The following is a 27,846-nucleotide window of genomic DNA, read 5'->3' as shown; positions in this document are numbered from 1 at the left end:
CAGTGGGCGTGGCCTAACCCACACACTGGGCGTGGCCTCTCCCTCAAGCCCCGCCCCCTTCCCATCCTGTGACAATCCCACGAACCCCCCCCCTCCCCACTCCCCCCATTTGTCCCTTTGTCGCTATGGGGCCATCCCATAATATTCTCCTCCTCCTCCTCCTCCTTTTGGGTAAGTGCCACCCCCCAAAATTCCCCCATAAGACCCCATCCCCCCCCATAACCCCCCCATAACCCCCCCAAAAACCCCCCATCCCCCCCCATATCCCCCCATACACCCCCCACCCCCTCCATGACCCCCCCATATCCCCCACCCCCCAAAATATCCCCACCCCCCCATATCCCCCCATGTATCCCCCACCCCCCCACACCCCCCCATATCCCCCAGCCCCCCCAAAAGCCCCCCCATATCCCCCCAAATGCCCCCATTCCCCCCCACACCCACATAACCCCCCCATATCCTCTCCCCCACTTGTCCCCCATCCCCTCTTATCCCCTGAGACCCCCCCAAAATCCCCCCATGTGCCCCCATAACCCCCCCATAACCCCCCCATATGAGCCCACCCCCCCATATCCCCCCATAACCCCCCCATAACCCCCCCATCCCCCCCCATATCCCCCCATACACCCCCCCACCCCCTCCATGACCCCCCCAAATCCCCCCACCCCCCAAAATATCCCCACCCCCCCATATCCCCCCATGTATCCCCCACCCCCCCACACCCCCCCATATCCCCCAGCCCCCCCAAAAGCCCCCCCATATCCCCCCAAATGCCTCCATTCCCCCCCCCAACACCCCCATATCCTCTCCCCCACTTGACCCCCATCCCCCCCCTTATCCCCCGAGCCCCCCCCCAAAAAACCCCCAATGCCCCCCCATAGCCCCCCCATCCCCCCATATGTGCCCACCCCCCCCATATCCCCCCCATAACCCCCCCAAAATCTCCCCATCCCCCCCCATATCCCCCCATACACCCCCCCACCCCCTCCATGACCCCCCCAAATCCCCCCACCCCCCAAAATATCCCCACCCCCCCATATCCCCCCATTTATCCCCCACCCCCCCACACCCCCCCATATCCCCCAGCCCCCCCAAAAGCCCCCCATATCCCCCCAAATGCCCCCATTCCCCCCCACACCCACATAACCCCCCCATATCCTCTCCCCCACTTGTCCCCCATCCCCCCCCTTATCCCCCGAGCCCCCCCCAAAAAACCCCCAATGCCCCCCCATAGCCCCCCCATCCCCCCATATGTGCCCACCCCCCCCATATCCCCCCCATAACCCCCCCAAAATCTCCCCATCCCCCCCCATATCCCCCCATACACCCCCCCACCCCCTCCATGACCCCCCCAAATCCCCCCACCCCCCAAAATATCCCCACCCCCCCATATCCCCCCATTTATCCCCCACCCCCCCACACCCCCCCATATCCCCCAGCCCCCCCAAAAGCCCCCCCATTTCCCCCCAAATGCCCCCATTCCCCCCCACACCCCCCCAACCCCCCCATATCCTCTCCCCCACTTGTCCCCCATCCCCCCTTATCCCCTGAGACCCCCCCCCAAAATCCCCCCATGCCCCCCCATAACCCCCCCATCCCCCCATATGTGCCCACCCCCCCCATACCCCCCCCAACCCCCCCAAAGTCTCCCCATCCCCCCCCATATCCCCCCATACACCCCCCCACCCCCTCCATGAACCCCCAAATCCCCCCACCCCCCAAAATATCCCCACCCCCCCACATCCCCCCATTTATCCCCCACCCCCCCACACCCCCCCATATCCCCCAGCCCCCCCAAAAGCCCCCCCATTTCCCCCCAAATGCCTCCATTCCCCCCCACACCCCCCAACCCCCCCATATCCTCTCCCCCACTTGTCCCCCATCCCCCCCCTTATCCCCTGAGCCCCCCCCCCAAAAAACCCCCCATGTGCCCCCATACCCCACATAACCCCCCCATATGAGCCCACCCCCCCCATAACCCCCCCATAACCCCCCCAAAATCTCCCCATCCCCCCCCATATCCCCCCATACACCCCCCCACCCCCTCCATGACCCCCCCATATCCCCCCACCCCCCAAAATATCCCCACCCCCCCACATCCCCCCATGTATCCCCCACCCCCCCACACCCCCCCATATCCCCCAGCCCCCCTAAAAGCCCCCCCATATGCCCCCAAATGCCCCCATTCCCCCCCCCAACCCCCCCATATCCTCTCCCCCACTTGTCCCCCAGCCCCCCCTTATCCCCTGAGCCCCCCCCACAAAAAACCCCCCATGCCCCCCCATAACCCCCCCATCCCCCCATACGTGCCCACCCCCCCCATATCCCCCCCTAACCCCCCCAAAATCTCCCCACCCCCCCATATCCCCCCATACACCCCCCCACCCCCTCCATGACCCCCCCATATCCCCCACCCCCCAAAATATCCCCACCCCCCCATATCCCCCCATGTATCGCCCACCCCCCCACACCCCCCCATATCCCCCAGCCCCCCTAAAAGCCCCCCCATATCCCCCCAAATGCCCCCATTCCCCCCCCCAACCCCCCCATATCCTCTCCCCCACTTGTCCCCCATCCCCCCCTTATCCCCTGAGCCCCCCCCCAAATCCCCCCATGTGCCCCCATAACCCCCCCATAACCCCCCCATATGTGCCCACCCCCCCATATCCCCCCCATATCCCCCCCATAACCCCCCCAAAATCTCCCCATCCCCCCCATATCCCCCCATACACCCCCCCACCCCCTCCATGACCCCCCCATATCCCCCCACCCCTCAAAATATCCCCACCCCCCCACATCCCCCCATGTATCCCCCACCCCCCCACACCCCCCCATATCCCCCAGCCCCCCCAAAAGCCCCCCCATTTCGCCCCAAATGCCCCCATTCCCCCCCACACCCCCCCAACCCCCCCATATCCTCTCCCCCACTTGTCCCCCATCCCCCCCTTATCCCCTGAGCCCCCCCCCAAAAAACCCCCAATGCCCCCCCATAACCCCCCCATATGAGCCCACCCCCCCATATCCCCCCATAACCCCCCCAAAATCTCCCCATCCCCCCCCATATCCCCCCATACACCCCCCCACCCCCTCCATGACCCCCCCATATCCCCCCACCCCCCAAAATATCCCCACCCCCACTTGCCCCCATACCCCCCCATATCCCCCCAGCCTCCCCCCCAAAAGCCCCCATTCCCCCCCATATGCCCCCATGCCCCCCCAAACCCCCCCACCCCCCCCATATCCCCATCTCCCCCTATGTCCCCATATCCCCCCATATCCCCCCATCTCCCCCTATGTCCCCATATCCCCCCATCCCCCTCTATATCCCCCATATATCCCCCACCCCCCCCATAGCCCCCCCATATCCCCCCACCCCCCCAACATGTCCCCCTACCCCCCCATATCCCCCCCAGCCCTCCCCCAAATACCCCCCATCCCCCCATATGTCCTCACACCCCCCCATATAACCCCAGACCCCCCCCCAAATGCCCCCATCCCCCCCATATCCCCCCATACCCCCCCCCAAAATGTCCCCATAACCCCCCATAACCCCCCATATATCCCCCACCCCCCCATATCCCCCCACCCCCCAAAATGCCCCCCCTCCCCCCATATCCCCCTATCCCCCCACATGCCCCCATCCCCCCCAAATGCCCCCCATCTCCCCCATCTCCCCCCATAGCCCCCCCATAAACCCCAAATGTCCCCCTCCCCCCATATCCCCCCATCCCCACCCCCCTAAATGTCCCCCATAACCCCCCAAAATGTCCCCATAGCCCCCCATATCCCCCCATCCCCCCCAAAAGGCCCCCCTCCCCCCACATGCCCCCCATCCCCCCCCTAAATGCCCTCCATCTCCCCCACCTCCCCCTCCCCCATAGCCCCCCATAACCCCCCATAAGCCCCCCCAAAATGTCCCCATCCCCCCCACATCCCTCCATATATCCCCCACCCCCCCATATCCCCCCACCCCCCAAAATGCCCCCCCTCCCCCCATATCCCCCCATCCCCCCACATGCCCCCATCCCCCCCAAATGCCCCCCATCTCCCCCATAGGCCCCCATAGCCCCCCATAACCCCCCCATAAACCCCCCCAAATATCCCCATCCCCCCACATCCCTCCATATATCCCCCACCCCCCTCAAAAAGCCCCCCTCCCCCCATATCCCCCCATCCCCACCCCCCTAAATGTCCCCCATAACCCCCCAAAATGTCCCCCCTCCCCCCATATCCCCCCATCCCCCCACATGCCCCCATCCCCCCCCAAATGCCCCCCATCTCCCCCATAGCCCCCCACAACCCCCCCATAAACCCCCCCAAATATCCCCATCCCCCCACATCCCTCCATATATCCCCCACCCCCCCCAAAAAGCCCCCCTCCTCCCATATCCCCCCATCCCCACCCCCCTAAATGTCCCCCATAACCCCCCAAAATGTCCCCCCTCCCCCCATATCCCCCCGTCCCCCCATATGCCCCCATCCCCCCCCCAAATGCCCCCCATCTCCCCCATAGCCCCCCATAGCCCCCCATAGCCCCCCCATAACCCCCCCCAAATGTCCCCATCCCCCCACATCCCTCCATATATCCCCCACCCCCCCCAAAAGCCTCCCCTCCCCCCATATCCCCCCATCCCCACCCCCCTAAATGTCCCCCATAACCCCCCCAAAATGTCCCCATAACCCCCCATAACCCCCCATATATCCCCCACCCCCCCCAAAAGTCCCCCCTCCCCCCATATCCCCCCACCCCAATCCCCCTAAATGTCCCCCACCTTCCCCATAACCCCCCCAAAATGTCCCCATCCCCCCCACATCCCTCCATATATCCCCCACCCCCCCCAAAAGCCTCCCCTCCCCCCATATCCCCCCATCCCCACCCCCCTAAATGTCCCCCATCTCCCCCATAACCCCCCCAAAATGCCCCCCCTCCCCCCATATCCCCCCATCCCCACCCCCCTAAATGCCCCCATCCCCCCCCAAATGCCCCCATCTCCCCCATAGCCCCCCATAACCCCCCCATAAACCCCCCCAAATGTCCCCATCCCCCCACATCCCTCCATATATCCCCCACCCCCCCAAAATGTCCCCCCTCCCCCCATATCCCCCCATCCCCACCCCCCTAAATGTCCCCCATCTCCCCCATAACCCTCCATATATCCCCCACCCCCCCATATCCCCCCACCCCCCCAAAAAGCCCCCCATCCCCCCAAAATCCCCCCATCCCCACCCCCCTAAATGCCCCCCATCTCCCCCATAGCCCCCCATAACCCCCCCATAAACCCCCCCAAATATCCCCATCCCCCCACATCCCTCCATATATCCCCCACCCCCCCCAAAAGCCCCCCCTCCCCCCATATCCCCCCATCCCCACCCCCCTAAATGCCCCCCATCTCCCCCATAGCCCCCCATACCCCCCATAACCCCCCCATAAACCCCCCCAAATGTCCCCATCCCCCCCACATCCCTCCATATCCCCCCACCCCCCCAAAAAGCCCCCCGTCCCCCCATATCCCCCCATCCCCACCCCCCTAAATGTCCCCCATCTCCCCCATAACCCCCCCAAAATGTCCCCATAACCCCCCATAACCCCCCATATATCCCCCACCCCCCCATATCCCCCCAGCCCCCCCCAAAATGTCCCCCCTCCCCCCATATCCCCCCATCCCCCCATATGCCCCCATACCCCCCCCAAATGCCCCCCATCTCCCCCATAACCCCCTCCAAATGTCCCCATCCCCCCATATCCCTCCATATATCCCCCCCATGTCCCCCCACCCCCCGCAAAAAGCCCCCCCATATCCCCCCATCCCCCCACATGCCCCCACCCCCATCCCCCCCATCTCCCCCATCTCCCCACTTGTCCCCCCTCCCCCCCCCAAATCCCCCACCCCCCAAAAAAGTCCCCCATCCCCCCATCTCCCCCCCCCCAAATATCCCCCATCCCCCCCCACCCCTCCCATATCTCTGCCCCCCCCCATATCCCCCTCATCCCTGTGCCCCCCCCCAATACATCCCCCCTCCCCCCCCCATTAGACACCAAAGTGCCCCCCCCTCCCCCCCCGATGTCCCCCCAAACCCCATTGCCCCCCATTTGGGGGTCCCTGAGCTTCCCCCCCTCTTCCCCCCCCCCCCAAAAAAAAACCCACATTCCTCTTCCCCTCCCCGCCCCCCCCCCCCCCCCCCCCCCACCCCAAAAGAAAAAGAGGAATTGAAATGCTTGGGAAAAGGGGAAGTTGAAGGGACAGCATTTGGGTGGGGGGGGGGGGGGTGGGGGGGGGGGGGAAGGAAATGTGTCATCTCCAACGTGGGAGGGGGGATGGAGGGGGGGGCATCAAAATAACGCCAAAAAGAGGAAATAAAGTGGGGGGGGGGGGGGGAGGGGATGAATAGGGGAGGGGGCTGATGGGGGTTGTGTTGTTCCGCAGGGCTGGCGGCTGCGCAGAGAGGTGAGGAGGGGGGGGGGGAGCTTAAAAAGTGGGGGGGGGGGGCTTAAAAAGTGTGGGGGGGGCAAAATGTTGGGGGGGGTAATGGGGGGAGGGTGACTGGGGGGGAACTATGGGGAGGGGGAACTCTATGTAGGGGTGGGTTGTTGTGGGGGGGGGGGGTATATTGGGGGGAACCAATGGTTACGGGGGACCCATTTGGGGGATGCAGCCATTTGGGTTCGATAGGGGAGGGAGGGAGGGAACCGTGGGGAGGGGGAACTCGATATGGGGGGGTGTGGTGGTGGGGGGACCAATTGGGGGTGGCACCCATGTGGATTTCATTGGGTGGGGGGGAACCATGGGGAGGGGGAACTCTATATGGGGGGGTGTGGTTGTGGGGGGGTGTGTGGTTGTGGGGGGGACCCAATTGTGGGGGGGACCCAATGGTTATGGGGGACTCATTTGGGGGATGCACCCATTTGGATTGAATAGAAGGGGGGAACCATGGGGAGGGGGAACTCCATAAGGGGGGGTGTGGTGGGGGAGGACCCAATTGGGGGTGGCACCCATTGGGATTCAATGGGAGGGGGGAACCACGGGGAATGGGAACCTTGTATGGGGGTGTGTGGTTGTGGGGGGGACCCAATGGTTATGGGGGAACCATTTGGAGGTCGCACCCATTTGGATTCAATGGGGGGAACCATGGGGAGGGGGAACCTTATATGGGGGTGTGTGGTTGTGGGGGGGACCCAATTGTGGGGGGGACACAATGGTTATGGGGGACTCATTTGGGGGATGCACCCATTTGGATTGAATAGAAGGGGGGAACCATGGGGAGGGGGAACTCTATATGGGGGTGTGTGGTGGGGGGAGACCCAATGGTTATGGGGGACCCATTTGGGGGTGGTACACATTTGGATTCAATGGAAAAGAGGAACCATGGGGAAGGGGGAAGAATAGAAGGGGGGAACCATGGGGAGGGGGAACTCCATAAGGGGGGGTGTGGTGGGGGGGGGACCCATTTGGGGGATGCACCCATTTGGATTCAATGAAAGGGGGGAACCATGGGGAAGGGGAACTCTATATGGGGGTGTGTGGTGGGGGGAGACCCAATGGTTATGGGGGACCCATTTGGGGGTGGCACACATTTGGATTCAATGGAAAAGAGGAACCATGGGGAAGGGGGAAGAATAGAAGGGGGGAACCATGGGGAGGGGGAACTCCATAAGGGGGGGTGTGGTGGGGGGGGGACCCATTTGGAGGTCGCACCCATTTGGATTCAATGGGGGGAACCATGGGGAGGGAGAACCTTATATGGGGGTGTGTGGTTGTGGGGGGGACCCAATTGTGGTGGGGACCCAATGGTTATGGGGGACACATTTGGGGGAGGCACCCATTTGGATTCAATGGAGAAGAGGAATCATGAGGAGGAGGAACTCCATAAGGGGGGGGGAGGGGGGGGGCCCGTTTGGGGGATGCACCCATTTGGATTCAATGGAAAAGAGGAACCATGGGGAAGGGGGAAGAATAGAAGGGGGGAACCATGGGGAGGGGGAACTCCATAAGGGGGGGTGTGGTGGGGGGGGACCCATTTGGAGGTCGCACCCATTTGGATTCAGTGGGGGGAACCATGGGGAGGGGGAACCTTATATGGGGGTGTGTGGTTGTGGGGGGGACCCAATTGTGGGGGGACCCAATGGTTATGGGGGACACATTTGGGGGTGGCACACATTTGGATTCAATGGAAAAGAGGAACCATGGGGAAGGGGGATGAATAGAAGGGGGGAACCATGGGGAGGGGGAACCTTATATGGGGGTGTGTGGTGGGGGGGACCCATTTGGGGGTGGCACCCATTGGGATTCAATGGGAGGGGGGAACCACGCGGAGTGGGAACCTTGTATGGGGGTGTGTGGTTGTGGGGGGGACCCAATGGTTATGGGGGACCCATTTGGAGGTCGCACCCATTTGGATTCAATGGGGGGAACCATGGGGAGGGAGAACCTTATATGGGGGTGTGTGGTTGTGGGGGGGACCCAATTGTAGTAGGGACCCAGTGCATATGGGGGACCCATTTGGGGGATGCACCCATTTGGATTCAATGAAAGGGGGGAACCATGGGGAGGGGGAACTCCATAAGGGGGAGTGTGGTGGGGGGGGGGCCATTTGGGGGATGCACCCATTTGGATTCAATGGAACGGGGCAACCATGGGGAAGGGGGAACCTTATATGGGGGTGTGTGGTTGTGGGGGGGGGGGAGGCCATATTGTCGTGACCCCCAAGTTAATGGGGTGGGGGTCGTTTTCCCCCCGCAGATTGCGCCCCGTGCAGCCCCGGCGCCGGCTCCATAGCGCTGCTGGTGGTGGCAGACGTGGCCATGACGCTGCTGATCGCGGGGGGGGCTTTCTGTCTGGCACGGAGGGGGACAAGGGGTAGGGGCGGGGCTAAAGGGAGGGGGCGGGGCTTAACGCGAGGGGGCGGGGCTTAATTGAGTGGGAGGAGATGGGGGAGGGTCTTGAATGGAGGGGCGGGGCGTAAAGGAGGGGGCGGGGCTTAAAGAAGGGGTGGGGCTTAAAGGAGGGGCGGGGCTTGTGGAAGGGGAGGGACTTGAATGGAGGGGCGGGGCTAAAGGGAGGGGGCGGGGCTTAATGAGTGGGCGGAGATTGGGGAGGGTCTTGAATGGAGGGGCGGGGCTTGAGAGGGCGAGGCTTAAATGAGAGGCGGGGCTTAAGGAGAGGGCGGGGCTTAATGGAGTGGGCAGGGAATGGGGAGGGTCTTGAATAGAGGGGCGGGGCGTAAAGGAGGGGGCGGGGCTTAAAGAAGGGGTGGGGCTTAAAGGAGGGGCGGGGCTTAACGGGAGGGGCGGGGCTTAAATGAGGGGGCGGGTTTTAAGGGAGTGGGTGGGATTGGGGGAACTTTGAAAGGGGCGGGGCTTAAGGAGGGGCGGGGCTTAAAAGGAGTGGGTGGAGCTTGGGAGGGGCGGGGCTTGAAGGAGGGGCGGGGCTTAAAAGAGGGGCGGGGCATATAGAAAGGGGCGCGGTCACATCCGGTGGGAAGCGGGTATGTTAATGAGCAGGCGTGGTCAATCGGGATGGGGCGGGGGCGTATTGAATATGTTAATGATGTAGGCAGGGTGGCTTCCGGTGGGAGGTAAATATGTTAATGAGGGGGCGTGGTCAATTAGGATGGGGGCGGGGGCGTATTGAAAATGCTAATGATGTGGGCAGGGTCACTTCCGGTGGGAGGTAGATATGATAATGAGGGGGCGTGGTCTCATTAAGCAGGACGGGGCGTATTGCGTATGCTAATGAGGGGGGCGTGGTCACTCGGGGGCCATTGGTTGATGGGGAGAGGGGCGTGGCCAAGTACTATGGGATATGCTAATGAGGAAGGGGGGCGTGGTCACTATGTGAGGGGCGTGGCCTCCTCCTTGACTACGTCCAATCATCTCAGCCCCTGCGGAGAAGCCCCGCCCCCCCGAGCTGGAGCCGACCTATCAGGAGCTTCGAGGCGCCCGCGGGGACATTTACAGCAGCCTGACCCAATAAAGGCGGATTTCAACCCAAAAATTTCCTCCTTTTTTTGCCTCATTTCTCAGCATCTCGGCTCGTTTGGGGGCTTCTTCTCCCTTTTTTGCCCCATTTCCCCCATTTTTGCCCCATTTCCCCCTTTTTTGCCCCTTTTCCCCATTTTTTTGCCTCGTTTTCCCCTATTTTTGCCCCATTTCCCTCTTTCTTGTCTCATTTTCCCCCATTTTTGCCTCATTTCCCCCCACTTTCTGCTTCATTTCCCCCTTTTTTTGTCTCAATTTCCTTTTTTTGATCCATTCCCCTCTTTTTTGCCTCATTTCTCCCAATTTTCTGCTTCATTTCTCCCCTTTTTGCCCCCATTTCCCCTTTTTTGCCTCCTTTCTCCCCATTTTCTGCTTCATTTCCCCCTCTTTTGCCCCCATTTCCCCCATTTTTGCCCCATTTCCCCCTTTTTTGCCCCATTTCCCCCTTTTTTTTGCCTCGTTTTCCCCTATTTTTGCCCCATTTCCCTCTTTCTTGTCTCATTTTCCCCCATTTTTGCCTCATTCCCCCCCACTTTCTGCTTCATTTTCCTCTTTTTTTTTGCATCAATTTCCCTTTTTTTGATCCATTCCCCTCTTTTTTGCCTCATTTCTCCCCATTTTCTGCTTCATTTCCCCTTTTTTGCCTCATTTCTCCCCATTTTCTGCTTCATTTCTCCCTTTTTACCCCCTTTTCCCCCTTTGTTGCCTCAATTTCCCTTTTTTTGCCTCATTTCACCCCATTTTCTGCTTCATTTCCCCCCTTTTTTGCCCCATTTCCCCCTTTTTTGCCTCGTTTTCCCCTATTTTTGCCCCATTTCCTTCTTTCTTGTCTCATTTTCCCCCATTTTTGCCTCATTCCCCCCCATTTTCTGCTTCATTTTCCTCTTTTTTTTGCATCAATTTCCCTTTTTTTGATCCATTCCCCTCATTTTTGCCTCATTTCTCCCCATTTTCTGCTTCATTTCTCCCTTTTTTGCCCCCATTTCCCCTTTTTTGCCTCATTTCTCCCCATTTTCTGCTTCATCTCCCCCTCTTCTGCCCCCTTTTCCCCCTTTTTTGCCCCATTTCCCCCTTTTTTTGCCTCGTTTTCCCCTTTTTTTTGCCTCGTTTCCCTCTATTTTTGCCCCATTTCCCCCTTTTTTTGCCCCATTTCCCCCTTTTTTTCCCTCGTTTTACCCCTTTTTTTCCCTCGTTTTCCCCTATTTTTGCCCCATTTCCCTCTTTCTTGTCTCATTTTCCCCCATTTTTGCCTCATTCCCCCCCATTTTCTGCTTCATTTCCCCCATTTTTGCCTCATTTCCCCCCTTTTTTCCCCATTTTCCCCTTTCTTGCCTCATTTCCTCCTTTTTTTGCCTCATTTATCCTCATTTTCTGCTTCATTTCCCTTTTTTTTGCACCATTTCCCCCTTTTTTGCCTCAATTTCCCTTTTTTTGCCCCATTTCCCCCTTTTTTTGTTCCCTTTTCCCCCTTTTTTGCCTCGTTTTCCCCCATTTTTGCCTCATTTCCCCCTTTTTTTGCCTGGTTTTCTCCTATTTTTGCACCATTTCCCACTTTTTTGTCTTATTTTCCCCCTGTTTTGCCCTGCTTTCCCCCCTTTTGCCTCATTTTCCTGTTTTTTTCCTACTTTCCCCCATTTTTTGCCTCAGTTTCCCCTTTTCGCCCCATTTCTCCCATTTTTGCCCCATTTCCCCCTTTTTTTTGCCTCAATTTCTCCTTTTTTTTGGCCTGATTTTCCCTTTTTTGCCCAACTTTCCCATTTTTTTCCTCATTTCCCTTTTTTTATCCATTTCTCCCCTTTTTTTCCTTATTTCTCCCCATTTTCTGCTTCATTTCCCCCTTTTTTGCCCCCATTTCCCCCTTTTTTTGCCTCATTTCTCCCCATTTTCTGCTTCACTTCCCCCTTTTTTTACCCCATTTTCCCCCTTTTTTGCCCCATTTCTCCCTTTTTTGTCTCACTTCTCCCCATTTTCTGCTTCATTTCCCCCTTTTTTACCCCCATTTCCCCCCTTTTTACCCCATTTCCCCCGTTTTTGCCCCCATTTCCCCCTTTTTTTGCCCCCTTTCCCCCTTTTTTGCCTCGTTTCCCCCATTTCAGCCACTTTCCCCCCTCCCTTCCCCCACCCCATTTCATTTCCCACCGCCTTCCCCCATTTCACCCCATTTGTGCCACATTTTCCTTCCCTCCCCCCCCCAATTTCCCCCCATTTTCCCATTATTTCCCCCCAATTTGGGTCCGTTTCTCCCATTACAAAGAAATTTTCCCATCATTTTCCCATTTTCCCCCTTTTTCCCCCCATTTTCATTCCCACCTCCCCCCCCCCCACCGTTTTTTCCTCCCTTCCTTTCAACCCCGCACCTTTTCCCCCACATTTTGACCCCATTTCCTTCATTTCCCCCCCATTTCTGCACCGTTTTCCCCCCTTTTGCCCATTTTCCCGTTGTTTTCCCCACATTTCCCCCCTTTTTTCCCTATTTTCCCTTTATTTCCCCTTCTTCCCTCCCATTTTCCCCCTTCATTCCCAACCTTTTCTCCATTCTCGCTTCCCCCCCACACTTTTCTCCCTTTTCCTTTTCCTTTCTCCTCATTTTTCCCCTCATTCTCCCCAAAATTCCATTTTTTAAACCTTTTTTCCTCCTTTTTCCACCATTTTCCCGCCTACCTGCCCTCCTTTTCCCCCCCATTTTGCCGAATTTCCCTTTATTTTCCCTCATTTCCCCCCCTTCCCCCGCATTTTCCCCCATTTCCCCCCGTTTTCCCCCGATTTTCCCTTTTTCTCCCCGTTTTCCCCCATTTTAACCCCATCCGCCATGACGTCATCACAGCAGCGCCGCCTTTTTTCCCGCTCTCCCCCTCCCCGCGGTGACGTCACTAGCAAGCGCCGGAAGTTCTGTCAGAGGAACCGGAAGTCAGCTCGGCGCGACCGGAAGTCGGCTCAGCGCGGCCGGAAGCGGCCCCTCTCCCTCACGATGGCCGCTCCCGCTCCCTCCGCCGTTCCGGGACCAACAGTTGGACCTTCACCGGTAACGTCTGCCGGAACCGGAAACGGAAACGGTACCGGAAGCGGAACGGGAACGGGTCTGAGCCCGGCGGGAGCGTCTAAAAGCGGAGAGGAGAGGATGAAGGAGATGGAAGCGGAGATGGCGCTGTGAGGGGGCGGGGTCTGTGGGGAGGGGGGGGCGGGGCCTGAGGGGGTCGGGTCAAAGGTCAGGGGGTGGGGTCAGAGGTCAAGGGTTGGGGTCAGGGGTGGGGGTTGGGGGTCAGGTTGGGGGTCTGGGGGTCTCAGGGTGGGGTTTGGGGTCTGGGGTCAGGTCAAAGGTCAGGGGTTGGGTTTGGGGTCAGGGCTTTGGGGTCAGAGGTCAAAGGTAAGGGTCATGGGGTGGGGGTTGGGGTCAGGGGTGGGGGTTGGGGGTCAGGTTGGGGGTCTGGGGGTCTCAGGGTGGGGTTTGGGGTCTGGGTCTGGGGTCAGGTCAAAGGTCAGGGGTTGGGTTTGGGGTCAGGGCTTTGGGGTCAGGGGTCAAGGGTTGGGGTCATGGGGTGGGGGTTGGGGATCAGGTTGGGTGTCTGGGGGTCTCAGGAAGGGGTTTGGGGTCAGGTCAAGGGTCAGGGGTCAGGTTGGGGGTCTCAGGGTTGGGTTAGGGGTCAGGGCTTTGGGGTCAGAGGTCAAGGGTTTGGGTCATGGGGTGGGGGTTGGGGGTCAGGTCAGGGGCCTGGGGTTGGAATTTGGGGTCAGAGGTCAAAGGTCAGGAGTTGGGGTTAGGGGTCAGAGTCCAAGGGTTGGGGTCAGGGTTGGGGGTTGGGGTTGTAGGGAGGAGATTTGGGGTCAGGTTGGGGGTCTCACTCAAGGCTTATAGTTTGGGGTCAGAGTTCAGAGGTCAAAGGTCATTTCTGCCCCCTCCCCCCCTCCCCCCCCCCTTTAGGTTCGAGCAGGAGGTGCTGGGAGCCGCCCCACCCCCAATGGAGGCCATGGCTGTGCCCCCCCCACCCCCCCCGCCGCCCCCCGTCCTGCGCCCCGTCATTGCCACCAACACCTACCAGCAGGTGACCCCTCACCCCCCCCCAATGACCCCCCCCATGTCCCCTATTGTCCCCCCGACCCCCCCCTGTCCCCCCCATGTCCCCCTTTATGTCCCCCCATATCCTCCTGACCCCCCCCTTATGTCCCCCCATCCCCCCCCCCATGCCCCCCATGTCCCCTATTGCCCCCCTGACCCCCCCATGTCCCCCTCTGTTCCCCCCCATGTCCCCCAAATGACCCCCCCATATCCCCCTGACCCCCCCTTTATGGCCCCCCCATGTCCCCCTCCCCCCCCCAAATCCTCCTATTGCCGCCCTGACCCCCCCCAAGTCCCCCTCTGTCCCCCCCATGTCCCTCTATTGCCCTTTTGACCCCCCCTCTTATGTCCCCCCATGTCCCCCCATGTCCCCTATTGCCCCCCTGACCCCCCCATGTCCCCCAATGCCCCCCCCAACCCCATGAACCCCCCATGTCCCCCTCTGTTCCCTCTGTGTCCCCAATTAACCCCCCCCACGTCCCCCTATGCCCCCCATGTCCCCTAACGTCCCCCAATGTCCCCCTATTGCCCCCCTGACCCCCCCATGTCCCCCCATGTCCCCCATCTCCCCCCCATGTCCCCCTCACCCCCCTATGTCCCCCCCATGTCCCCCCATGTCTCCCAAATGACCCCCCCATGTCCCCCCCTGTCCCCCATCTCTCCCTATGTCACCCTGACCCCCCCTTATGTCTCCCTGCCCCCTTTTTATGCCCCCCCCTTGTCCCCCTCATGTCCCCTCATGCCCCCCTATGTCACCCCCATGTCCCCCCATGTCCCCTATTGCCCCCCTGCCCCCCCCATGCCCCCCATGTCCCCCAAATGACCCCCCCACATCCCCCAATGTCCCCCTTATTGTCCCCCCTGTGGCCCCCCCATGTCCCCCCATGTCCCCCTATTGTCCCCCTGCCCCCCCCCAATGTCCCCCTATTGTCCCCCTCACCCCCCCATGTCCCCCCCATGTCCCCCAATGTCCCCTATTGCCCCCCTGCCCCCCAATGTCCCCCTATTGTCCCCCCTGTCCCCCCCCCACGTCCCCCTGCCCCCTTTTTATGTCCCCCCCCTGCCCCCCTATGTCCCCCCCATGTCCCCCCATGTCCCCCTATTGCCCCCCTGCCCCCCCCATGCCCCCCATGTCCCCAAAATGACCCCCCCATATCCCCCAATGTCCCCCTTATTGTCCCCCCATGTCCCCCCCATGTCCCCCAATGTCCCCCTATTGCCCCCCTGCCCCCCAATGTCCCCCTATTGTCCCCCCTGTCCCCCCCCCACGTCCCCCTGCCCCCTTTTTATGTCCCCCCCCTGCCCCCCTATGTCCCCCCCATGTCCCCCCATGTCCCCTATTGCCCCCCTGCCCCCCCCATGCCCCCCATGTCCCCAAAATGACCCCCCCATGTCCCCCAATGTCCCCCTATTGTCCCTATGACCCCCCCCATGTCCCCCAATGTCCCCCTATTGCCTCCCTGCCCCCCCCATGTCCCCCAATGTCCCCCTATTGTCCCCATGACCCCCCCCATGTCCCCCAATGTCCCCCTATTGTCCCTATGACCCCCCCCATGTCCCCCAATGTCCCCCTATTGTCCCTATGACCCCCCCCATGACCCCCCCATGTCCCCCAATGTCCCCCTATTGTCCCTATGACCCCCCCCATGTCCCCCAATGTCCCCCTATTGTCCCCATGACCCCCCCCACGTCCCCCAATGTCCCCCTATTGTCCCTATGACCCCCCCCATGTCCCCCAATGTCCCCCTATTGTCCCCATGACCCCCCCCACGTCCCCCAATGTCCCCCTATTGTCCCTATGACCCCCCCCATGACCCCCCCATGTCCCCCAATGTCCCCCTATTGTCCCCATGATCCCCCCCATGTCCCCCAATGTCCCCCTATTGTCCCCCTGACCCCCCCCATGACCCCCCCATGTCCCCCAATGTCCCCCTATTGTCCCCCTGACCCCCCCCACGTCCCCCTGCCCCCTTTTTACGCCCCCCCCCTCCCCCCCCCCAGGTCCAGCAGACCCTGGAAGCTCGCGCCGCCGCCGCCGCCACCGTTGTCACCCCCATCGTCGCCCCCCCGGTTCCATTTGTGGGTCCAGGTGGGTTCCCCTATTCCCCCCCCCCCCACCCCCCCGGCCCCAAATCCGGCCTTTTTTACCCCAAAATGTTGATGGGGGGGGGGGGGGGGGGCTGTTGTCCCCACAGCTGTGTCCCCGCAGCGCAGCCCCATCCTGAGGCCGGCCTTCGTCCCTCACGTCCTGCAGCGCTCGGGTGAGGGGGTGCGGGGGGGGGCTATGGGGTGGGGGGGGTCTGTGGGGTCAGGGGGGTCTGTGGGGTCGGTGGGGGCATTGGGGGGAATGGGGACACTGGGGGGAATGGGGGAAATGGGGGCATTGGGGGAAATGGGGGGCACTGGGGGAAATGGGGTGGGGGGGGTCTATGGGGTCGGGGGGGGCAATGGGGGGAATGGGGGCATTGGGGGCACTGGGGGAAATGGGGTGGGGGGGTCTATGGGGTCAGGGGGGGGCAATGGGGGGAATGGGGGCATTGGGGGCAATGGGGGCATTGGGGTCAATGGAGTCATTGGGGTCTATGGGGACATTGGAGTCAATGGGGGCAGTGGGGTCAATGGAGTCATTGGGGTCTATGGGGACATTGGAGTCAATGGGGGCAGTGGGGGCATTGGGGACAATGGGGGAAATGGGGGCATTGGGGGCACTGGGGGAAATGGGGTGGGGGGGGCTATGGGGTGGGGGGGGTCTGTGGGGGCATTGGGGTCTGTGGGGTCAGTGGGGGCATTGGGGGGAATGGGGACACTGGGGGGAATTGGGGGAAATGGGGGCATTGGGGGGAATGGGGTCATTGGGGGCACTGGGGGAAATGGGGTGGGGGGGGTCTATGGGGTCAGGGGGGGCAATGGGGGCAGTGGGGGGCATTGGGGGGAATGGGGGGAAATGGGGGCATTGGGGGAAATGGGGGCATTGGGGGCAATGGGGGCAGTGGGAGCATTGGGGACAATGGGGGAAATGGGGGCACTGGGGGAAATGGGGTGGGGGGGGTCTATGGGGCATTGGGGTCAACGGGGGAAATGGGGGTAATGGGGTCGGGGGGGGCATTGGGGACATTGGGGGCATTGGGGTCAATAGGGGCAATGGGGGAAATGGGGACATTGGGGTCAATAGGGGCAATGGGGGCATTGGGGATAATGGGGGCATTGGGGTCATTGGGGGAAATGGGGGCAATGGGGGGAATGGGGGTAATGGGGGCATTGGGGTCAATGGGGTCATTGGGGTCTATGGGGACATTGGAGTCAATGGGGGCAGTGGGGGCATTGGGGACAATGGGGGAAATGGGGGCATTGGGGGCACTGGGGGAAATGGGGTGGGGGGGGCTATGGGGTGGGGGGGGTCTGTGGGGGCATTGGGGTCTGTGGGGTCGGTGGGGGCATTGGGGGGAATGGGGACACTGGGGGGAAATGGGGGAAATGGGGGCATTGGGGGTAATGGGGGAAATGGGGTCATTGGGGGAAATGGGGGCATTGGGGGGAATGGGGGTAATGGGGTCAGGGGGGGCATTGGGGGAAATGGGGGCATTGGGGTCAATGGTGACATTGGGGTCAATAGGGGCAATGGGGGCATTGGGGTCAATGGGGGTAATGGGGTCAGGGGGGCATTGGGGGAAATGGGGACATTGGGGTCAGGGGAGGCATTGGGGACATTGGGGGAAATGGGGGGAATGGGGGTAATGGGGTGTGGGGGGATCTATGGGGTCAGGGGTGTCTGTGGGGGCATTGGGGGGAATGGGGGCATTGGGGCCAATGGGGGGAATGGGGGGAATGGGGGCATTGGGGTGAGTGGGGGAAATGGGGTGGGGGGGGTCTGTGGGGTCAGTGGGGGCATTGGGGCAATGGGGGAATGGGGGAAATGGGGGAAATGGGGTCGTTGGGGTCAATGGGGGGAAATGGGGGTTTTGGGGGGAATGGGGTCATTGGGGGCACTGGGGGAAATGGGGTGGGGGGGTCTATGGGGTCGGGGGGGGGCAATGGGGGGAATGGGGGAAATGGGGGCAGTGGGGGAAATGGGGGCATTGGGGGCAATGGGGGCATTGGGGTCAATGGGGGCAGTGGGGGCATTGGGGACAATGGGGGAAATGGGGGCATTGGGGGAAATGGGGGCATTGGGGGCACTGGGGGAAATGGGGTGGGGGGGGTCTATGGGGGCATTGGGGTCAATGGCGGAAATGGGGGTAATGGGGTCGGGGGGGGCATTGGGGACATTGGGGGCATTGGGGTCAATGGGGACATTGGGGTCAATGGGGGAAATGGGGGTAATGGGGTCGGGGGGGGCATTGGGTGAAATGGGGTCAATGGGGGGGAATGGGGTCAATGGGGTCATTGGGGTCAATGGGGTCATTGGGGTCAATGGGGTCATTGGGGGGAATGGGGGAAATGGGGGCATTGGGGGGAATGGGGGTAATGGGGTCAGGGGGGCATTGGGGGAAATGGGGACATTGGGGTCAATGGGGGAAATGGGGGTAATGGGGGAATGGGGGCATTGGGGTCAATGGGGGGGAATGGGGGTAATGGGGGAATGGGGGCATTAGGGTCAGTGGGGGTAATGGGGACCTTGGGGTCAATGGGGGCAGTGGGGGCATTGGGGGAAATGGGGGTAATGGGGTCAGGGGAGGCATTGGGGACATTGGGGGCATTGGGGGCAATGGGGGCGATGGGGGAAATGGGGACATTGGGGTGAGTGGGGGAAATGGGGTGGGGGGGGTCTATGGGGTCGGGGGGGGCAATGGGGGGAATGGGGGAAATGGGGGAAATGGGGTCGTTGGGGTCAATGGGGGGAAATGGGGCTTTTGGGGGGAATGGGGGCATTGGGGGCACTGAGTGAAATGGGGTGGGGGGGTCTATGGGGTCAGGGGTGTCTGTGGGGGCATTGGGGTCAATGGGGGAAATGGGGGTAATGGGGTCAATGGGGGCAATGGGGGCAATGGGGATAATGGGGGCATTGGGGTCAGTGGGATCTTTGGGGTCTATGGGGACATTGGGGGCAATGGGGGCATTGGGGGAAATGGGGTCTATGGGGTGTTTGGGGTCAATGGGGTCTATGGAGACATTGGGGTCAGTGCGGTCTTTGGGGTCTATGGGGACATTGGGGCCTAGGGGGTCAGTGTTGTTTGTGGGATCAATGAGGTGTTTGGGATTAATGGGGGCATTAGGGACAGTGGGGTCAATGGGGTCTTTGGGGTCTATGGGGTCTTTGGGGTCTATGGGGACATTGGGGTCAATGGAGTCTGTGGGATCAATGGGGTCAACGGGGTTTTTGGGGTCAATGGGGACATTGGGGTCAGTGGGGCCAATGGGGTCTTTGGGGTCTATGGGGTCTTTGGGGTCTATGGGGACATTGGGGTCAATGGAGTCTGTGGGATCAATGGGGTCAACGGGGTTTTTGGGGTCAATGGGGACATTGGGGTCAATGGGGCCAATGGGGTTTATGGGGTCTTTGGGGTCTATGGGGACATTGGGGTCAATGGAGTCTGTGGGATCAATGGGGTCAATGGGGTTTTTGGGGTCAATGGGGTTTTTGGGGTCTATGGGGACATTGGAGTCAATGGGGTCAGTGGGGTCTACGGGGGATATTGGGGTCTTTAGGGTCAGTGGGGTCAATGGGGTTTTTGGGGTCAGTGGGGTCTTTAGGATCAATGGGGTCAGTGGGGTCTACGAGGGATATTGGGGCTTATGGGATCAATGGTGTCTATGGGGTTTTTGGGGTCAATGGGGTGTTTGGGGTCAGTGGGGTTAATGGGGTCTTTGGGGTCAGTGGGGTCTATGGGGTTTTTAGGGTCAGTGGGGTCTTTAGGATCAATGGGGTCAGTGGGGTCTATGGGGGATATTGGGGCTTATGGGGTCAATGGTGTCTATGGGGTTTTTGGGGTCAATGGGGTCTTTAGGGTCAATGGGGTCAATGGGATCTTTAGGGTCAGCGGGGTCTAGGGGGTTTTTGGGGTCAGTGGGGTCTTTAGGGTCAATGGGGTCAATGGGGTCTTTGGGGTCTTTAGGATCAATGGGGTCAGTGGGGTCTATGGGGGATATTGGGGTCTTTAGGGTCAGCGGGGTTAATGGGTTTTTTGGGGTCAGTGGGGTCTTTAGGGTCAGTGGGGTCAATGGGGTTTTTGGGGTCAATGGGGTCTTTAGGGTCAATGGGGTTTTTGGGGTCAGTGGGGTCTTTAGGATCAATGGGGTCAGTGGGGTCTACAGGGGATATTGGGGCTTATGGGGTCAATGGTGTCTGTGGGGTTTTTGGGGTCAATGGGGTCTTTAGGGTCAGTGGGGTTAATGGGGTTTTTGGGGTCAGTGGGGTCTTTAGGGTCAATGGGGTCAGTGGGGTCTACGAGGGATATTGGGGCTTATGGGATCAATGGTGTCTATGGGGTTTTTGGGGTCAATGGGGTGTTTGGGGTCAGTGGGGTTAATGGGGTCTTTGGGGTCAGTGGGGTCTACGGGGGTTATTGGGGTCTTTAGGTTCAGTGGGGTCTATGGGGTCAGTGGGGTCTATGGGGGATATTGGGGCTTATGGGGTCAGTGGGGTCTATGGGGTTTTTGGGGTCAGTGGGGTCTTTAGGGTCAATGGGGTTTTTGGGGTCAGTGGGGTCTTAGGGTCAATGGGGTCTTTGGGGTCAGTGGGGTCTATGGGGTTTTTAGGGTCAGTGGGGTCTTTAGGATCAATGGGGTCAGTGGGGTCTATGGGGGATATTGGGGCTTATGGGGTCAATGGTGTCTATGGGGTTTTTGGGGTCAATGGGGTCTTTAGGGTCAATGGGGTCAATGGGATCTTTAGGGTCAGCGGGGTCTACGGGGGTTTTTGGGGTCAGTGGGGTCTTTAGGGTCAATGGGGTCAATGGGGTCTTTGGGGTCTTTAGGATCAATGGGGTCAGTGGGGTCTATGGGGGATATTGGGGTCTTTAGGGTCAGCGGGGTTAATGGGTTTTTTGGGGTCAGTGGGGTCATTAGGGTCAATGGGGTCAATGGGGTCTTTGGGGTCAATGGGGTCTTTAGGGTCAGCGGGGTTTTTGGGGTCAGTGGGGTCTTTCGGATCAATGGGGTCAGTGGGGTCTATGGGGGATATTGGGGCTTATGGGGTCAATGGTGTCTATGGGGTTTTTGGGGTCAATGGGGTCTTTAGGGTCAGTGGGGTTAATGGGGTTTTTGGGGTCAGTGAGGTCTTTAGGGTCAATGGGGTCAATGGTGTCTATGGGGTTTTTGGGGTCAATGGGGTGTTTGGGGTCAGTGGGGTTAATGGGGTTTTTGGGGTCAGTGGGGTCTTTAGGGTCAATGGGGTCAGTGGGGTCTACGAGGGATGTTGGGGCTTATGGGATCAATGGTGTCTATGGGGTTTTTGGGGTCAATGGGGTTTTTGGGGTCAGTGGGGTTAATGGGGTCTTTGGGGTCAGTGGGGTCTACGGGGGATATTGGGGTCTTTAGGGTCAGTGGGGTCTATGGGGTTTTTGGGGTCAATGGGGTCTTTGGGGTCAGTGGGGTCTTTGGGGTCAGTGGGGTTAATGGGGTTTTTGGGGTCAGTGGGGTCTTTAGGATCAATGGGGTCAGTGGGGTCTATGGGGGATATTGGGGCTTATGGGGTCAGTGGGGTCTATGGGGTTTTTGGGGTGAGTGGGGTCTTTAGGGTCAATGGGGTTTTTGGGGTCAGTGGGGTCTTTAGGGTCAATGGGGTCTTTGGGGTCAGTGGGGTCTATGGGGTTTTTAGGGTCAGTGGGGTCTTTAGGATCAATGGGGTCAGTGGGGTCTATGGGGGATATTGGGGCTTATGGGGTCAATGGTGTCTATGGGGTTTTTGGGGTCAATGGGGTCTTTAGGGTCAATGGGGTCAATGGGATCTTTAGGGTCAGCGGGGTCTACGGGGGTTTTTGGGGTCAGTGGGGTCTTTAGGGTCAATGGGGTCAATGGGGTCTTTGGGGTCTTTAGGATCAATGGGGTCAGTGGGGTCTATGGGGGATATTGGGGTCTTTAGGGTCAGCGGGGTTAATGGGGTTTTTGGGGTCAGTGGGGTCATTAGGGTCAATGGGGTCAATGGGGTCTTTGGGGTCAATGGGGTCTTTAGGGTCAGCGGGGTTTTTGGGGTCAGTGGGGTCTTTCGGATCAATGGGGTCAGTGGGGTCTATGGGGGATATTGGGGCTTATGGGGTCAATGGTGTCTATGGGGTTTTTGGGGTCAATGGGGTCTTTAGGGTCAGTGGGGTCAACGGGGTTTTTGGGGTCAATGGGGTCTTTGGGGTCAGTGGGGTTAATGGGGTTTTTGGGGTCAGTGCGTTCTTTAGGGTCAATGGGGTTTTTGGGGTCAATGGGGTCTTTAGGGTTAGTGGGGTCAATGGGATTTTTGGGGTCAGTGGGGTCTTCAGGGTCAATGGTGTCTATGGGGTCTTTAGGGTCAATGGGGTCAATGGGATTTTTGGGGTCAGTGGGGTCTTTAGGGTCAATGGGGTCTATGGGGTCTATGGGGTCTTTGGGGTCTATGGGGTCTTTGGGATCAATGGGGTCAGTGGGGTCTATGGGGGATATTGGGGTCTTTAGGGTCAGTGGGGTCTATGGGGTTTTTGGGGTCAGTGGGGTCTTTAGGGTCAATGGGGTTTTTGGGGTCAGTGGGGTCTTTAGGGTCAATGGGGTCTATGGGGTCTTTGGGGTCAATGGGGTCAGTGGGGTCTACAGGGGATATTGGGGCTTATGGGGTCAATGGTGTCTATGGGGTTTTTGGGGTCAATGGGGTCTTTAGGGTCAGTGGGGTTAATGGGGTTTTTGGGGTCAGTGCGGTCTTTAGGGTCAATGGGGTTTTTGGGGTCAATGGGGTCTTTAGGGTTAGTGGGGTCAATGGGGTTTTGGGGGTCAGTGGGGTCTTTAGGGTCAATGGGGTTTTTGGGGTCAGTGCGGTCTTTAGGGTCAATGGGGTTTTTGGGGTCAATGGGGTCTTCAGGGTCAATGGTGTCTATGGGGTCTTTGGGGTCAGTGGGGTTAATGGGGTTTTTGGGGTCAATGGGGTCTTTAGGGTCAATGGGGTCAGTGGGGTCTTTGGGGTCAATGGGGTCAGTGGGGTCTACAGGGGATATTGGGGCTTATGGGGTCAATGGTGTCTATGGGGTCTTTGGGGTCAATAGGGTCCGCTGGGGGGGGCTGTGTGTGTATGGGGGGCAGTCGGGGGGGGGGGGGGGGTGACACTGTTGGGGGACAGGGGGGTTGGTGACAATGTCCTCCTGTCCCCCCCCCCCCCCCCACAGCGGGACCGCGGGCGCTGGCTCTGCGTCCCCCCCCCGGCGCCATGGTGGGACCCCCGATGGGGGCTCCCCCCGCCCCCCCCATTTTGATGGCCCCCCCGATGCAGCGACCGCCCGGAGCCCCGATGCAACCCATGGGGGGGTTGAGACCCACCGCCCCCGTGAGTAATTAGGGGGGGGGGGGTAATTAAGAGGGTTGGGGGGGGGTTCTAGGGTGGGTAATTAGGGGTCCTGGGGGGGGAAATTGGGGATTGGGGGTTGGGGGAGGGTTATTAGGGGGTTGGGGGGGGAATTAGGGGGTTGGGGGTGGAAATTGGGGTTTATGGGGGGGTAATTAGGGGGGGGAAGGGGTAATTAGGGGGCTGGGGGGATAATTAGGGGTCTGGGGGCTTCTAGGGAGGGTAATTAGGGGCCTTGGGGGGGGAATTAGAGGGTTGGGGGGGGGAAATTGGGGGTCTGGGGGTTATGGGGGGGTAATTAGGGGGGTTAGGGGGGAATTAGGGGGTTGGGGGCTTCTAGGGAGGGTAATTAGGGGTCCTGGGGGGGGAATTAGGGGGTTGGGGGGGGAAATTGGGGGTTATGGGGGGGTAATTAGGGGGCTGAGGGGGTAATTAGGGGGTTGGGGGGGAAATTGGGGGTTATGGGGGGGTAATTAGGGGGCTGAGGGGGTAATTAGGGGGTTGGGGGGATAATTAGGGGTCTGGGGGCTTCTAGGGAGGGTAATTAGGGGTCCTGGGGGGGGAATTAGAGGGTTGGGGGGGGGAAATTGGGGGTCTGGGGGTTATGGGGGGGTAATTAGGGGGGTTAGGGGGTAATTAGGGGGTTGGGGGCTTCTAGGGAGGGTAATTAGGGGTCCTGGGGGGGGAATTAGGGGGTTGGGGGGGGAAATTGGGGGTTATGGGGGGGTAATTAGGGGGCTGAGGGGGTAATTAGGGGGTTGGGGGGGAAATTGGGGGTTATGGGGGGGTAATTAGGGGGCTGAGGGGGTAATTAGGGGGTTGGGGGGGGGGTTCTAGGGTGGGTAATTAGGGGTCTTGGGGGGGGAATTAGGGGGCTGGGGGGCTTCTAGGGGGGGTAATTAGGGGTCCTGGGGGGGGAAATTGGGGATTGGGGGTTGGGGGGGGGTAATTAGGGGGTTGTGGGGGGGAAATTGGGGGTCTGGGGGTTATGGGGGGATAATTAGGGGTCCTGGGGGGGTAATTAGGGGGTTGGGGGGGGGTTCTAGGGTGGGTAATTAGGGGTCTTGGGGGGGGAATTAGGGGGTTGGGGGCTTCTAGGGGGGGTAATTAGGGGTCCTGGGAGGGGGGAAATTGGGGATTGGGGGTTGGGGGAGGGTAATTAGGGGGTTGGGGGGGGGAAATTGGGGGTCTGGGGGTTATGGGGGGGTAATTAGGGGGGTTAGGGGGGAATTAGGGGGTTGGGGGCTTCTAGGGAGGGTAATTAGGGGTCCTGGGGGGGGAATTAGGGGGTTGGGGGGGGAAATTGGGGGTTATGGGGGGGTAATTAGGGGGCTGAGGGGGTAATTAGGGGGTTGGGGGGGAAATTGGGGGTTATGGGGGGGTAATTAGGGGGCTGAGGGGGTAATTAGGGGGTTGGGGGGGGGGTTCTAGGGTGGGTAATTAGGGGTCTTGGGGGGGGAATTAGGGGGCTGGGGGGCTTCTAGGGGGGGTAATTAGGGGTCCTGGGGGGGGAAATTGGGGATTGGGGGTTGGGGGGGGGTAATTAGGGGGTTGTGGGGGGGAAATTGGGGGTCTGGGGGTTATGGGGGGATAATTAGGGGTCCTGGGGGGGTAATTAGGGGGTTGGGGGGGGGTTCTAGGGTGGGTAATTAGGGGTCTTGGGGGGGGAATTAGGGGGTTGGGGGGCTTCTAGGGGGGGTAATTAGGGGTCCTGGGAGGGGGGAAATTGGGGATTGGGGGTTGGGGGAGGGTAATTAGGGGGTTGGGGGGGGGAAATTGGGGGTCTGGGGGCTTCTAGGGAAGTTAATTAGGGGTCCTGGGGGGATAATTAGGGGGCTGAGGGGGTAATTAGGGGGTTGGGGGGGTAATTAGGGGGTTGGGGGTGTTTCTAGGGTGGGTAATTAGGGGTCTTGGGGGGGGAATTAGGGGGTTGGGGGGCTTCTAGGGGGGGGTAATTAGGGGTCCTGGGGGGGGGGAAATTGGGGATTGGGGGTTGTGGGGGGGTAATTAGGGGTCTGGGGGGGGAATTAGGGGGTTGGGGGGGGGAAATTGGGGGTTATGGGGGGTTAATTAGGGGGGGGTAATTAAGAGGGTTGGGGGGGGGTTCTAGGGTGGGTAATTAGGGGTCTTGGGGGGGGAATTAGGGGGTTGGGGGGCTTCTAGGGGGGGTAATTAGGGGTCCTGGGGGGGGAAATTGGGGATTGGGGGTTGGGGGAGGGTAATTAGGGGGTTGGGGGGGGGGAAATTGGGGGTCTGGGGGCTTCTAGGGAGGTTAATTAGGGGTCCTGGGGGGATAATTAGGGGGCTGAGGGTGTAATTAGGGGGTTGGGGGGGTAATTAGGGGGTTGGGGGGCTTCTAGGGGGGGTAATTAGGGGTCCTGGGGGGGGAAATTGGGGATTGGGGGTTGGGGGGGGTAATTAGGGGGTTGCGGGGGGGAAATTGGGGGTCTGGGCGCTTCTAGGGAGGTTAATTAGGGGTCCTGGGGGAATAATTAGGGGGCTGAGGGGCTAATTAGGGGGTTGGGGGGGTAATTAGGGGGTTGGGGGTGTTTCTAGGGTGGGTAATTAGGGGTCTTGGGGGGGGAATTAGGGGGTTGGGGGGCTTCTAGGGGGGGTAATTAGGGGTCCTGGGGGGGGGAATTAGGGGGTTGGGGGGGGAAATTGGGGGTTATGGGGGGGTAATTAGGGGGTGGAAGGGGTAATTAGGGGGCTGGGGGGATAATTAGGGGTCTGGGGGCTTCTAGGGAGGGTAATTAGGGGTCCTGGGGGGGGAATTAGAGGGTTGGGGGGGGGGAAATTGGGGGTCTGGGGGTTATGGGGGGGTAATTAGGGGGGTTAGGGGGTAATTAGGGGGTTGGGGGCTTCTAGGGAGGGTAATTAGGGGTCCTGGGGGGGGAATTAGGGGGTTGGGGGGGGAAATTGGGGGTTATGGGGGGGTAATTAGGGGGCTGAGGGGGTAATTAGGGGGTTGGGGGGGGTTCTAGGGTGGGTAATTAGGGGTCTTGGGGGGGGAATTAGGGGGTTGGGGGGCTTCTAGGGGGGGTAATTAGGGGTCCTGGGGGGGGGAAATTGGGGATTGGGGGTTGTGGGGGGGTAATTAGGGGTCTGGGGGGGTAATTAGGGGGTTGGGGGCTTCTAGGGAGGTTAATTATGGGTCCTGGGGGGATAATTAGGGGGCTGAGGGGGTAATTAGGGGGTTGGGGGTGTTTCTAGGGTGGGTAATTAGGGGTCTTGGGGGGGGAATTAGGGGGTTGGGGGGCTTCTAGGGGGGGTAATTAGGGGTCCTGGGGGGGGAATTAGAGGGTTGGGGGGGGGGAAATTGGGGGTCTGGGGGTTGTGGGGGGGTAATTAGGGGTCTGGGGGGGGAATTAGGGGGTTGGGGGGGGGAAATTGGGGGTTATGGGGGGTTAATTAGGGGGGGGTAATTAAGAGGGTTGGGGGGGGGTTCTAGGGTGGGTAATTAGGGGTCTTGGGGGGGGAATTAGGGGGTTGGGGGGCTTCTAGGGGGGGTAATTAGGGGTCCTGGGGGGGGAAATTGGGGATTGGGGGTTGGGGGAGGGTAATTAGGGGGTTGGGGGGGGGGAAATTGGGGGTCTGGGGGCTTCTAGGGAGGTTAATTAGGGGTCCTGGGGGGATAATTAGGGGGCTGAGGGTGTAATTAGGGGGTTGGGGGGGTAATTAGGGGGTTGGGGGGCTTCTAGGGGGGGTAATTAGGGGTCCTGGGGGGGGAAATTGGGGATTGGGGGTTGGGGGGGGTAATTAGGGGGTTGCGGGGGGGAAATTGGGGGTCTGGGGGCTTCTAGGGAGGTTAATTAGGGGTCCTGGGGGAATAATTAGGGGGCTGAGGGGCTAATTAGGGGGTTGGGGGGGTAATTAGGGGGTTGGGGGTGTTTCTAGGGTGGGTAATTAGGGGTCTTGGGGGGGGAATTAGGGGGTTGGGGGGCTTCTAGGGGGGGTAATTAGGGGTCCTGGGGGGGGGAATTAGGGGGTTGGGGGGGAAATTGGGGGTTATGGGGGGGTAATTAGGGGGTGGAAGGGGTAATTAGGGGGCTGGGGGGATAATTAGGGGTCTGGGGGCTTCTAGGGAGGGTAATTAGGGGTCCAGGGGGGGGTAATTAGGGGGTTGGGGGAGGAAATTGGGGGTTTTGGGGGGGTAATTAGGGGTCCTAGGGGGGTAATTAGGGGGCTGGGGGGCTTCCCAGGTGTTAATTAGGGGTCCTAGGGGAGTAATTAGTGGGGGGATATTGTGGATTGAGGGTTATGGGGGGGTAATTAGGGGTCCTAGGGTGGTAATTAAGGGGCTGGGGGGGTAATTAGGGATCTGGGGGTCTTCTAGGGTGTTAATTAGGGTCTTAGGGGGGT

General features: G+C 60.3%; 2 protein-coding genes across 2 annotated transcripts in view; both read left to right on the top strand.

Moving 5' to 3' along the window:
* Positions 1 to 37: 37 nt before the first annotated feature.
* Positions 38 to 9,992, top strand: TYROBP (transmembrane immune signaling adaptor TYROBP). Its single transcript, XM_090128114.1, has 4 exons — positions 38 to 171; positions 6,426 to 6,446; positions 8,739 to 8,855; positions 9,877 to 9,992. The coding sequence occupies exons 1-4, from the start codon at positions 126 to 128 to the stop codon at positions 9,969 to 9,971; spliced, it is 279 nt and encodes a 92-aa protein (XP_089984240.1). The 5' UTR covers positions 38 to 125; the 3' UTR covers positions 9,972 to 9,992.
* A 2,744-nt stretch (positions 9,993 to 12,736) lies between these two features.
* The window catches only part of RBM42 (RNA binding motif protein 42), a 34,559-nt gene continuing 19,449 nt past the window's right edge, over positions 12,737 to 27,846 (top strand). Inside the window, exons 1-5 of the mRNA XM_090128076.1 lie at positions 12,737 to 13,123; positions 13,896 to 14,016; positions 16,032 to 16,119; positions 16,226 to 16,291; positions 23,309 to 23,466. Of these exons, the coding sequence (XP_089984202.1) occupies positions 12,786 to 13,123; positions 13,896 to 14,016; positions 16,032 to 16,119; positions 16,226 to 16,291; positions 23,309 to 23,466 (771 nt within the window). The 5' untranslated portion in view covers positions 12,737 to 12,785. The remainder of the gene's footprint in view (positions 13,124 to 13,895; positions 14,017 to 16,031; positions 16,120 to 16,225; positions 16,292 to 23,308; positions 23,467 to 27,846) is intronic.

The sequence above is a fragment of the Phasianus colchicus genome, chromosome 32, assembly GCF_987193195.1.
Source record: "Phasianus colchicus chromosome 32, bPhaCol1.hap1.1, whole genome shotgun sequence".
Lineage (NCBI taxonomy): Eukaryota > Metazoa > Chordata > Aves > Galliformes > Phasianidae > Phasianus > Phasianus colchicus.
Note: the sequence above shows the minus strand (reverse complement) of the source record. Positions and strands in the feature narration are given on the sequence as shown.

What these genes read in the sequence shown, in the direction of transcription:
- TYROBP (XM_090128114.1), top strand. Translation starts at nt 126, where the DNA reads ATGGGGCCATCCCATAATATTCTCCTCCTCCTCCTCCTCCTTTTGG. An exon ending in CCTCCTCCTCCTCCTTTTGG is followed by an intron (nt 172 to 6,425) that starts GTAAGTGCCACC and finishes GTTGTTCCGCAG; the next exon opens with GGCTGGCGGCTGCGCAGAGA. An exon ending in GCTGGCGGCTGCGCAGAGAG is followed by an intron (nt 6,447 to 8,738) that starts GTGAGGAGGGGG and finishes TTCCCCCCGCAG; the next exon opens with ATTGCGCCCCGTGCAGCCCC.